The sequence below is a fragment of the Scyliorhinus canicula genome, chromosome 4, assembly GCF_902713615.1.
Source record: "Scyliorhinus canicula chromosome 4, sScyCan1.1, whole genome shotgun sequence".
Lineage (NCBI taxonomy): Eukaryota > Metazoa > Chordata > Chondrichthyes > Carcharhiniformes > Scyliorhinidae > Scyliorhinus > Scyliorhinus canicula.
The window spans coordinates 6,392,772-6,405,253 of NC_052149.1; the positions used below are offsets into that span (position 1 = coordinate 6,392,772).

The following is a 12,482-nucleotide window of genomic DNA, read 5'->3' on the forward strand; positions in this document are numbered from 1 at the left end:
CCCTCCGGGCAACATCTCAAATCGCCAACACGCAACTTCTGGAATGTTGGACCTTTGGTAGTATTTTGGTTTTCTGAGTGTGTAACATTCAGGAAATTTCAGGTAGATTTAGCCTCTCTCTGTACCTATATTAACAATTTTCTGATTTTACTGCAGAGTGGCCCAGCAGGCAGTAAAACTGGCCAGAAGATGCTGCCCATAAGGACTACTCCCTCTGCCCAATGTTTAGCCACTTAGTCAAATTAAAAAGTTAAGGGGTGATGCACAGTTACCACAAAGATGGGAGTAGTGGGGTAATCGAGGCTTTATTGAGCAAAGATGTTGTGCCTCCTGTAGCTGGAACCAGAATGGCTACAGCACCGGCGAGCACACACATTTATACGCCGCCTACTGGGCGGAGCCAGTAGGCAGGGATTTGCCCATGTACCTCTAGTAAATGTGTCTTACCGTAATACATATAATACAGCGAGTGGTGACTACCACAAGGAACAGCAGATTGAGTCGGGATCTGATTCAGTTCCTGCCGACAACTTGGGTTCTTAAAATACGGGGAACACTGATCTAAATAAATATTGAACCCCTCCCCCACCCCGTTGAACCCCCCATTTACACCATGGAGCTATATCCCCCTCCCCCCCCCGCCCCATCCCTCTCCAAGGAGGTCATCCTTATCCACTTAGCACTTCCCCCACGGAACCCCCCCGTCCCGCAACCCAACCATCACGAAGCCCCCCCCCCCACCCACCCCCACCCCCACCCGCCCCGCCATGGAACATCCCATTGGCCCTTGCCCCAGCACTTCCCCCTGGGTAGTACCCACTCCCCCACAGGGTAAAGCCTGTGCATGATCACCCCCTCCCCGGGGACTGTACGCCCCTGTGCCCGGGTTCTGCTCACCAGGTACCCATCATCAGGGACTCGACGTGAATCACGCCAACATGAATGGGCAATCTAACAGGGGAGGGGGATGGGTGGCGTGAGGGGATGGGGGGGGGGGGGGGAGTGAACTATCCGGCATTAAGGCCTGATCGATTGGGGGGGGGGGCATGGTAATCTGAATGGGAAATCCCACCGGTGTGAAGCCTGTTTTGGAACTCCCGTGGGTTGTCTCCCACCCACCCCCCCTCCCTGAAAACAGGAGTACAAAATCACCCCCCCCCCCCCGCCTCCCCTGCCCCACTCTGTCATTTTGAAATTCCACAGAATTTGAACTTCAATCCAAGACTTGTTAATGAGGCAATGGCGCCACCTAGTGACCAGCCATCGAAGGATCCTCGGGTGACTAATTGTTCGAATCGATACGTTACTCTGAGCTGTTGAACAGAAAGCATTTCCCTCTTCTTGCTCTTTATTTAATAAGAATAAAGCAGACAGTGGTCTGAAGAATTAGATTTAACTTCACTCTGCCCCTTTTAGCTGATGTGTCCTTAGTTTAAAATGGAAGATGCTGGGAATACTCCGCTGGTCTGACAACCTTCTGGAGAGAAAAACCACGTTACAAGTTGTACTTTACCATGGGATGCCACTTATTTTAGTGAAAGACTTTGAAAAATAATGAGCAGGTAATAATAAGGTAACTTCAAACATACAAAAGTTCGGAACAACATCGTTGGCCGAAGGGCCTGTTCTGTGCTGTATTTCTCTATTACTATTAATACACTTGCCTTATGTGTTTGAGTATTTGTTTAGTTAGTTTTGCAAAGGTAATCCATTATAAATGTATAGTTGTGGTCCAAATCTCCCTAATGGATTTAACTCAGCAGAGTTGTTTACAGAACTCTGAAGGGAATCATTAGCTTTGTTTGCTGAACAGTTTTATGAGCAGTTGAAAGCATATTGATGAGGTTTATGAACAGCTTTTTATTTTGATAGATTATATAAATTTTAGAGGAGAGAGCTTTGTTCAAGGGCCGGTTCAATGGCTGTGTTTGAATTGTGAGAGGATTCCCTTGTCCTCACTTTCCACCAAACTCCATAGTTAAAGAATTATCCTCCTCCAATTCTGCCACTTCCACCATCAAACACATCTTCTCCTCCTCTCCTGTCAACATTCCGAGGGACTGTTCCCTCCACTCCTGTATCAGCCTCAACACCTCGACCCTTTCCCACGACACCTTCCCATACAACCACGAGAGGTGTAGTGTTTGTCCTTTTACCTCTTCTCTCTGACTGTCCTAGGCCCCAAACAAGCCTTGTAGCTGAGCCGCGGTTTAGTTGCACACTTTCATTCAGCATTCGCTGCTCACAATGCTGTCACCTTGTTGTACTATCAATTACGACGAGACGAGAGTAGAATGTAATCGAGGCTTTATTACACAGAGATGTGTGGCCTCCTACAGCAGCTGGCGAAATGGCTGCAGTTTGGAGAGCACACACATTTATACTCCACTTACTGGGCGGAGCCAGCAGGCAGGGATCTACCCCGTACCTGTAGTACAGGAGCCTTACCGTAATACCAGTATATACAATATAATACAATAGTGGTGACTACCACATCCCTCCACATTGGGAATCCAAATTCAGAGTAGGTTTGCAGAGCACCTTCGCTCAGTGCACATGTACGTCCAAACTGTCCGGTCGCTTCCCATTTTAATTAGCATCTTACTCTCTTGCTCCTATTTCTGTTCTTAGCCTCCTGCTGCGTTGCTGTAAAGATTGCCACAAACATGAGGAACAGCATCATTACCGTTACCACTTCCTTTGCCTTTTGTTCAGCTACATCTGTGTTATTTAATCTCTCCCCGCTTAACCTATCCCAGACCTTCTTTTCAGTTCTACCTGACCCTCCTCGTTTCAACAGGAGAAATCCCGACGCTGTTCTACCTTGTTTCTGTTCCGAAGGTTGAGCACCAGTCTGTAAATCCATGGCAGGTGGTATGGGAGAGATTCCTGGTCAGTCATGTGATGGGAAGAATATTTGAGCCTCCACCAGCATTATCCATAGCTCCAGATTAAAACTTGTAAAAGTGCATGTTGTCGGAACAACTTAGACTCCCTAAGTGAATTATAACCCGCCATAGCCTTAACTCTGCGTTATAGAAACTGGCAGAAGTTGAGTAAATCTCAGAGAAAATTGATGTACAGAGAGATCTGGGAGTTCAGGTCCATTGTACCCTGGAGGTGGCAATGCAGGTCGATAGAGTGGTCAAGAAGGCATAAGGCATGCTTTCCTTCATCGGAAGGGGTATTGAGTACAAGAGTTGGCAGTTCATGTTACAGTTGTATAGGACTTTGGTTCGGCCACATTTGGAATACTGCGTGCAGTTCTGATCGCCACATTACCAAAAGGATGTGGATGCTTTGGAGAAGGTGCAGAGGAGGTTCACCAGGATGTTGCCTGGTATGGAGGGTGCTAGCTATGAAGAGAGGTTGAGTAGATCAGGATTATTTTACAAAATCATGAGAGGTATAGACAGGGTGGATAGCAAGAAGCTTTTTCCCAGAGTGGGGGACTCAATTACTAGGGGTCACAAGTTCAAGGTTAGAGGGGAAAAGTTTAACGGAGATATGCGTGGAAAGTTCTTTACGCAGAAGGTGGTGGGTGCCTGAAACGCATTGCCGGCGGAGGTGATGGAGACGGACACGTTCGTGTCATTTAAGATGTATCTAGACAGATACATGAATGGGCAGGGAGCAGAGGGATACAGATCCTTAGAAAATAGGCAACAGTTTGAGATAGAGGATCTGGATCGGCGCAGGCTTGGAGGGCCGAAGGGCCTGTTCCTGTGCTGTAATTTTTCTTTGTTCTTTGTTCTAGAACTATTTTCTCAAAGGGAAAGCGAGTATTCAATCAAGGAGACTGAGTACTAGCAAGGAGTTCCACTGCCAATTAGAAATGGGTGCCTGCTGTGATCCCAACAAAGACAGGTCCAATATTATACACTGTACTGACGGGTGCTGTAAGAGCTTCGCAACATCGTTGAAGTGTCTCAAGAAGTATTTCTGTTGGAAAATCGAAAAGTGATACTTCTGAATGGAGACGAAACACGGAGAGAAATTCGGATTTTGTTTCTGAGGGCTTCCCAGTCCCTATGGAGACGGACACTGGAGTAACGTCCTAGGCCGTGTCACCTACTGAAGGAACAGAAGACACAGCCGAGGCACGGTGGCACAGTGGTTAGCACTGCTGCCTCACAGCTCCGGTGTCACAGGTTCAATTCCAGCCTCGGGTGACTGTCTGTGTGGCGTTTGCACTTTCTCTCCGTATCTACTTGGGTTTCCTCCGGGTGTTCTGGTTTCTTCCCAAAGATGTGCAGGTGGATTGGCCATGCTAAATTGCCCCTTAGTGCCCAAAAGGTTAAGTCGGGTTACTGGGTTATGGGGGTAGGGTGGAGGCGGGGGGCTTAAGTCGAGTGCGCTTTCCAAGGGCCGGTGCAGACTCGATGGGCCGAATGACCTCCTTCTGCACTGTAAATTCTATGATTCTATGAGGAAGTATTATGCATCAGAATACATCCCGGTTGGTGGAACCCCACATGATTTGTCGTGACATCAGCAGAATGTTCTGTGTGGTTTTCCAGTTCTCCATGTTACAGTGAACGAACAGCGTCTCCTACTGAAACCACGTGTGTGGTACCTCCATACCTTTTTCTCTTTGCTGCACTGGGAGAATATAACGGTGTGGTGGTATGATTTGCATAGCTGTCTGTCATTGGTGCAGAACACTGGCTTACCATTGGCCCTGGTCGGTCATGTGCCTCTCGACCGATTGGTTAAGACCAGTCATGTGACGGCTCTCCGATTGGTCGAGAGGCTGAGTTAACCCCGCCTCCAGAGCGAGGTATAAATACCCAGAACGCCCGGCGGTCGTCCATTTACTGTAGTCGACCGCAGGGCTAACTTCTAGCTTATTAAAGCCTAACTTTTGTACAGCAACGCGTCTCGCGTTCGATTGATGGTTCATCAAACGGTAATGGTTTTTCTTTCACAAAACGCAGAGGAATGGAGTCACAGGATCCGTTAATTACTTTTAACAACAAGAAAAATAAATCATTTATTAAACACAAAAAAGCATTCCAAACCGGTATCGGGGATAAGGGACTCCAGTGATGTGGAGAGATTGGAGAAACAGGGGTTGTTCTCCTAAGAGAGAGAGTGTTGAGAGGAGATTTAAGGTGATCAAAATCATCAAGAATCTGGACAGAGCAGATGGAGGGAAATTCTTGCCATTGGCGGAAGGGTTCAGATCCAGAGGGAGCAGGTTTCAAATGATGAGCAATAGAAGGCAAAGGAAGGCCTTCTGGAGGAAGCTTCTTCTCCCAGTGAGTGGTTCAGATCTGGACTGTGCAACAGGGTCAATCATGGCTTTCAAAAGGGAGGAACACACAAGGGAAGACAATGCCTAGGCTGTGGGGAAAGGGTGGGAGGAGTGAGTTTAGCCAAACTGTCCTTGTTGAGAGCTGGCACTGGCTTCGATGGGCTGAATGGTCATAATACAGTGGCTGACGAGTTTGGCCGAGTCCCGCTGACATGGGTTACTCAGGTCCCCACACGGCGGGACCTGGAGGTGAGCGTGCGGGGGCCATCCTGGGGCAGGGGGGGGGGGGGGTGGGGGGAACCGACCCCAGGTGGCCTGGCCCGTGATCGGGGCCTCCTGATCGGCGGGCTGGCTGGTTCCGTGGGGGCCTACTTTACTCCGCGCCGGGCCCCTGTAGGGTTCCGCCATATTGCCCAGGGGCCGGCGTGAAGAAGGGAACCCCCACGCATCCGTAAAAATCCACCGGCCGTTCCGCGATGCGCGAACTCACGCGGGCTGTTCTGCGCTGGCTGGAGCTGCGGGGAGCACTCCGGCGGCAGCCTAGCCCCCTGGAAAGGGGAGATTTCCTCGCTTTCGGGGGCCATTGACGCCGGAGTCATTGGCGCCGGTTTTCACGCCGGTGTGGGGACATAACCCCATTATTAGAGAATCCCGCCCAATGGTTTAGGCTAATTTTGGCCATTACAGGCTGCTGACAGCACTTCAGGATGACATCAATAAGAATATTACTCTGTCAAATAGCAAGTGATGCATTGTGATGCTGGTTTAGCTCACTGGGCTAAATCGCTGGCTTTGAAAGCAGGCCAGCAGCTCGGTTCGATTCCCGTACCAGCCTCCCCGGACAGGCGCCGGAATGTGGCGACTAGGGGCTTTTCACAGTAACTTCATTGAAGCCTACTCGTGACAATAAGTGATTTTCATTTCATTTTTCATTTCATTGGGACATATAATGAGGGCTGTTAGGAAGCAAAATGATATGGGCAGAGGAACCAAAGAAAGTCTTGTATTTATTTTAGTTCTATTGGTCAGTTAAGCGATCTAAAACAACAATTGAATGTTGTCGATACAATTATGCACAAGTGCACACACTTGACTCAAAACATATACAGTCCTTAAACTCTAACACTACCTCTTCCAACTCTCCCTCTGGATCGAGCTGGCGGTCAGCTTTCTAATAATTGTATAATCTTTCTGAGCTGCATAGGTCCAGAGAAACACAAGAGAAAGATAGTCTTGAGTTCATACACTATCTGTCAGAACAATAATTAAACCACTTCACTAATGTAAAGTTAAATTTGAAGTGTGTGACGAAAGTGGGATGCGTTAAGTTTAATTACAGTGTTGAATGAAATGAGTCATTCTTTTCCCAAGAGATGGGATGTTAAAGTTGTTTCTGATCATATTTTGATATTTTTTACATAGAATTTACAGTGCAGAAGGAGGCCATTCAGCCCATCGAGTCTGCACCGGCTCTTGGAAAGAGCACCCTACCCAAGGTCAACACCTCCACCCTATCCCCATAACCCAGTAACCCCACCCAACACTAAGGGCAATTTTGGACACTGAGGGCAATTTAGCATGGCCAATCCACCTAACCTGCACATCTTTGGACTGTGGGAGGAAACCGGAGCACCCGGAGGAAACCCACGCACACACGGGGAGGATGTGCAGACTCCGCACAGACAGTGACCCAAGCCGGAATCGAACCTGGGACCCTGGAGCTGTGAAGCGATTGTGCTATCCACAATGCTACCATGCTTCCAAATTATTTCAGAAATTGACAGTAACAAAAAGAACTACTTTATTTCGGCTCTTGTGTAATCTCATTCTTGTTTTCGAATCCCTACACAATCTCGATTCCCCTCCCCTCCCACCATCGCAATCTGCCCCAGCCCTACACCCCTCGGGGTTCTCCGTGCTCTCTAAATTCTGGCTTATTGTATATCCCCCAATTTTATTCACCCACCATAGGCGACTGTGCCTTCAGCTACCTGAGCGCTAAACTCTGGATTTCCCTCCCTAAACCTCTCTGATTTCTCTCCGCCTGTATTGATTTATCCTCGTTAGGCAAAGGGTATTCAGGGTGACACAGATTAAAGAGATTAACATAGAGAGGAGGTTCAGAGTGGTCTGGCAGGCTTAAAAGTAGACAAATCTCCAGGGCCAGTTGAAATGTATCCCAGGATGTTGAGTGAAACAAGGGTGGAAATAGCAGGGGCGCTGGCAATAATTTTCAATTCCTCCCTGGCCCACAGGAGAGGTGCCGGAGGACTGGAGGATAGACAATGTAGTATCATTATTCAAGAAGGGAAGAAGGAATAAACCAGAACTACAGGCCAGTCAGTCTGACCTCAGTGGAGGGGAAACCATTGGAAGCAAATCTGAGGGACCAAATTAATGCGTATTTGGAGAGGCCGGGATTAATCAAGAACAGTCAGCATGGTTTGGTTAAGGGGAAGTCATGTCTGAGCAACGTGATTGAATTTTTAGAAGAGGTAACCAGGTGTGTTTGTGAGGAACATGCATTTGACATTGTCTACTTGGACGTCAGCAAGGCTTTTGATGAGGTCCCACACGGGAGACTGATAGAGAAGGTAAGAGCCTGTGGGATCCCAGGAAATTTGGCAAATTGGATCCAGAATTGGCTGAGTGGCAGGAAGCAGAGGGTGATGGTCGAGGGGTGTTTTTCTGACTGGAAGCCTGTGTCCACTGGGGTCCCGCAGCGATCAGTGTTGGGGCCCTTGCTGTTTGTGCTTTATATTGATGATTTAGCCTGAATATAGGAGGGTTGTTCAGTAAATTTGTTAATGATACAAAAATAGCTGGGATGGTGAAGATCGGGAGGATAACCTTCGATTACAGGAGGATGTAGATGGGTTGGTCAGATGATCTGATCAATGGCAAATGGAAGTCAATTCGGTCAAGTGTGAGGTGATGCGCTTGGGCAGAACAAACAAGGCAAGGGGAATACATGATAAACGGCAGGACCTTGGGAAACACCAAGGATCAGAGGCACCTAGGTGTCCCTTAAGGTAGCAAAGCAGGTGGGTACAGTGGGTAAAAAGGCAGATGGTATACTTGTCTTTATCAGCTGAGGCATAAAGTTTAAGAGCAGGGAGGTTATGCTGGAACTATATAGAATGTTAGTTAGACCACAACTAGAGTATTGTGTGGAGTTCTGGAATCCACATTATAGGAGGGGTGTGATAGCACTGGAAAGGGTGCAGAGGAGATTTACCAGGATGTTGCCTGGGCTGGAGACGTTTAGTCATGGAGAGAGATTGGATAGACTGGGATTGTTTTTCTTGGAGCAGAGGAGACTGAGGGAGGACAGGATTGAGATGTATAAAAATATGAGGGGCATTGATGGAGTAGACATGAAGAAACTTTTCCCTTGGGGGAGGGGTCAGTGACCAGGGGGCAGAGATTTAAGGTGAGGGGCAGGAGGTTTAGAGGGGATTTGAGGAAAACCTTCTGTACCCAGAGGGTGGTGGGAGTTTGGAACTCGTTGTCTGACAGGGTGGTGGAGGCAGAGGCCTTCATCACATTGAAGACGTATTTAGTTGTGCGCTTGCGATGCCCAAGTCAGACAAGGCGATGGGCCAAGTGCCAGAAAATGGGATTAGAATAGTTCGGTGGCTGTTTTCAACCAGTGCAGATGGAATGGGCCGAAGGGCCTTTTCTGTGCTGTACGACTCTATGACAACCAAGACAAATTCTAAAGACACCAGACTTTAGGAAGAGTGTCAGGGCCTTTGTGAGAGGGTGGAGGAGACTTTATACAATGGTACCAGGGATAAGGGACGGATCAGAGAATCTGTGATTGTTCTCCTTAGACCAGACAATAAAGATGTTCAAAGCCAAAAAAATGCTTTGATAGAGTAAATAAGGAGTGGTTATTTCCAGTGGAAGAAGTTGTCAGTAACTAGAAGACACAGATTCAAGATCATTGACAGAAGAACAATAAGGGGGAAAAAATGTTTATGCATTAAGCTGTTTTGATTTACAATGTCCTGGCTGTAAGGGCGGTGGAAACAGACCCAATAGGAACTTTCAAAAGGGAATTTGATCAATACTCGAAGGGGAAAAAAACTTGCAGGGTTCTGGGGTAAGTTTAGCACAGTGGGCTAAACAGATGGTTTAGGGGCTGGTTTATCACAGTGGGCTAAAACAGCTGGCTTGTAATGCAGAACAATGCCTGCAGCGCGGGTTCAATTCCCGCACCAGCCTCCCCAAACAGGTGCCGGAATGTGGCGACTAGGGGCTTTTCACAGTAACTTCATTTGAAGCCTACTTGTGACAATAAGCGATTATTAATTGGATCAAAGAGCCAACATTGGCACAGTTAGCCAAATGGCCTCCTTCTGAAACATTCTATAATAAAGGATATAAATCCAAATCTTTATTTTTCATTCCGATTGGGAGGTTTGTGTTGGAATTTTGGGTGGGATTCTCCCATCCGCCAGCCGCGTGTTCCTTGGCGGCTTGCCCTCACCGGCAGCGGGATTCTCCCTTTCCGCCAACTGCCAATGGGATTCCCCATTGTGGCCACCCCAAGCCGCCAAGAAAACCCGGGAGTGTGGGAGCGCTGCCGGCGCAACGGAGAATCCCGCCGGCAGAGAATTCCGCTCGTTGTTCTTCGCAAATCACTCCTTCCCTCCCAAATCGAATTCCGAAAGGAGTTATGTGTAAGGTGGTGGAATAAAGTATTGGGCTTTCCGTCAAATCTTACATTGCATTTCTCTTTCAGGTGCTTTCATTTTTTGCTGGACTCCCGGGTTGATGGTGGTCTTTCTGGATGGCGTTAACTGTACCAGCTGCAAAGTGCTGGCTGCAAAGATATGGGTCCTTCTGCTGGCTTTAACCAATTCACTGATGAACCCAATCATTTACTCCTACAAGGATCCTGAAATGTGGCACGTGATCAGGCGTATGCTCCTTGGTGGCTGTGGGAGCAAGGTCGAAATGGAACGAGATGCTTTGAAGTCCACCTCCAACAGGCACAGTGCCATCTCCGAAAATGTTGAATCGGGCATTGATCGTAATCAGGGCAGCCTTAAGAGCTAAATGCTTTGACCAAGCAATTCCTGACAATATCTTCAGAGCCACTAGTATTGAGGGAACCATCAACAAGTTTTTCAATTCGCAAAAAGGGCAAATACACTTTCATGAGATATTTACTGAATCTGGTGTGATGGTGTTTTGCGATTACAGTTGAGATTTGGTATTGGGCTTGGGGAATCATTCATGACGTTTAATGATGTCCCCCAACTGGTTTTGCCACTTTAGAAATGAGCACTTTTGTTGTATCTTTAAAGAAGACTTGTTAGTTTAACGTATCGTGCTGAACAGTTCTCAGTTGATGTGTGATGCACTCAGACCGTTGTGACCTTTATGACAAGATTTAGTCAGACATACTGTACAGAAGCCGCATTTTATTCAACATGACCTGGGTATGGCCTATAAAGCATCACACTGTCAAACACAGTTGAAAGTCATGCTGTACATCCAAAAGTCTCCAACGTAAATGAACGAACGAGGTGGGACTCAGGACAAGGGAGGCGTCGCACACATGCGACAGCATTATCACTGAGAACCACATGGAGAACCCCTTTTCTTGGTTCAAGGTCTTGCTTTCCCGACTGAGCAACTTTAGAAGCACCCCACCCACCGCACGGACTGCAAGAAGAAGAAGGCGCACCATCATCTACTCCAGGGGCAATTCGGGGGTTGACAAAGAATGCAGCCTCACCAAAGATGTCCGCATCTGAGAAGAAGAAATATTTTAAACATTGATCACCGCCTCTGAGGCCCTGTGCAAAATTGTGGTTTCTAAGCAACAAAAAAGGCGGTAAATATTGAGTGTAAACATTTATAGGACACTTGACGATACCAAGTCACTTCACCTAATGACATCAAAAGCATGTAACCCGCTATATATGTAAAACTAAAAATCGCAGGCTTGGGTTCATTTTTTAGTATTGGTTATGGCAATCTCAAATGTAATGAATATTCTAAGTGATTTCCTTGTACAAAATTAATTGTTGAGTTTAATCTTTACGCAGTAAGCTCAGGATACTATATGAATCCAAAGTATTTTTAAGGTAGATTTTTCACCCTATCAATAACAAATCTGTATAATACCAAAAAATACAGCATTCTGTCGCCAAAGGAAACATCCAAGACCATAAATATAGGAGCAGAATTAGGCCACTCGGCCCATCGAGCCTGCTCTGCCATTCAGTCATGGTTGATATGTTTCCCACCCTACTCTCTTGCCTTCTTCTAGTAACCCTGGATCCCCTTATTAATCAAGAACCTATCTATCTCTTTCTTAATGACACTCAGTGACTTGGCCTCCACAGCCTTCTGCGGCAATGAGTTCCACAGATTCACCACCCTCTGGCTGAAGATTTTCCTCCTTATCTCAGTTTGAAAGGATCGTCCCTTCAGCCGAAGGCTGTTCCCTCGGGTTCTAGTCTCTCCTCCTCGTGGAAACATCCTCTCCACATCTATTCTATCCAGGCCTCTCAGTATTCTGTACGTTTCAATGAGATCTCCCTTCATTCTTCTCAACTCCATTGAGTGCAGACCCAGAGTCCTCAACCGCTCCTCACATGGCAATCCTTTAATTCCGGGGATAACTATTATGAACCTCCTATGGGCCCCCTCCAAGGTCAGAACATCCTTCCTTGTACGGGGTCCAGCACTGCTCAAAAGTATTCCAAATGGGGTCTGACCAGAGCCTTATGCAGCCTCAGAAGTACACCCCTGCTCTTGTATTCTAGCCCTCTTGACATGAATGCTAACATTGCATTTGCCTTCCTAACTGCCAACTGAACCTGCACGTTAACCTTAAGAGAATCCTGAACTAGGACTCCTAAGTCCATTTGAGCTTCAGATTTCATAAGCATTTCCCCATTTAGAAAATAGTCTATGCCTCCATTCCTCCTTCCAAAGTGCATAACCTCACACTTTTCCACATTGTATTCCATCTGCCACTTCTTTGCCCACTCTCCTAGCCTGTCCAAGTTCTTCTGCAGCCCCCTTGCTTCCTCAATACTACCTGTCCCTCTACATATCTTTGTATTGTCTGCAAACTTAGCAACAGTGCCTTCAGTTCCTTCTTCCAGGTCGTTAATGCATATTGTGAATAATTATGGTCCCAGCACCCAGCCCTGAGGCACACGACGAGCCACCGGCTGCCATTCTGAAAACAATCCCT

At 47.2% G+C, this 12,482-nt stretch overlaps 1 protein-coding gene across 2 annotated transcripts in view; it reads left to right on the forward strand.

The window, feature by feature from the left end:
* Window positions 1–11,294, forward strand: part of lpar3 (lysophosphatidic acid receptor 3) — an 88,836-nt gene extending 77,542 nt beyond the window's left edge. For both annotated transcript variants that reach the window (XM_038793637.1, XM_038793636.1), the window contains exon 4: window positions 10,008–11,294. In XM_038793637.1, the coding sequence (XP_038649565.1) occupies window positions 10,008–10,324 (317 nt within the window). In that variant the 3' untranslated portion in view covers window positions 10,325–11,294. The remainder of the gene's footprint in view (window positions 1–10,007) is intronic.
* The last annotated feature ends 1,188 nt before the right edge of the window (window positions 11,295–12,482 follow it).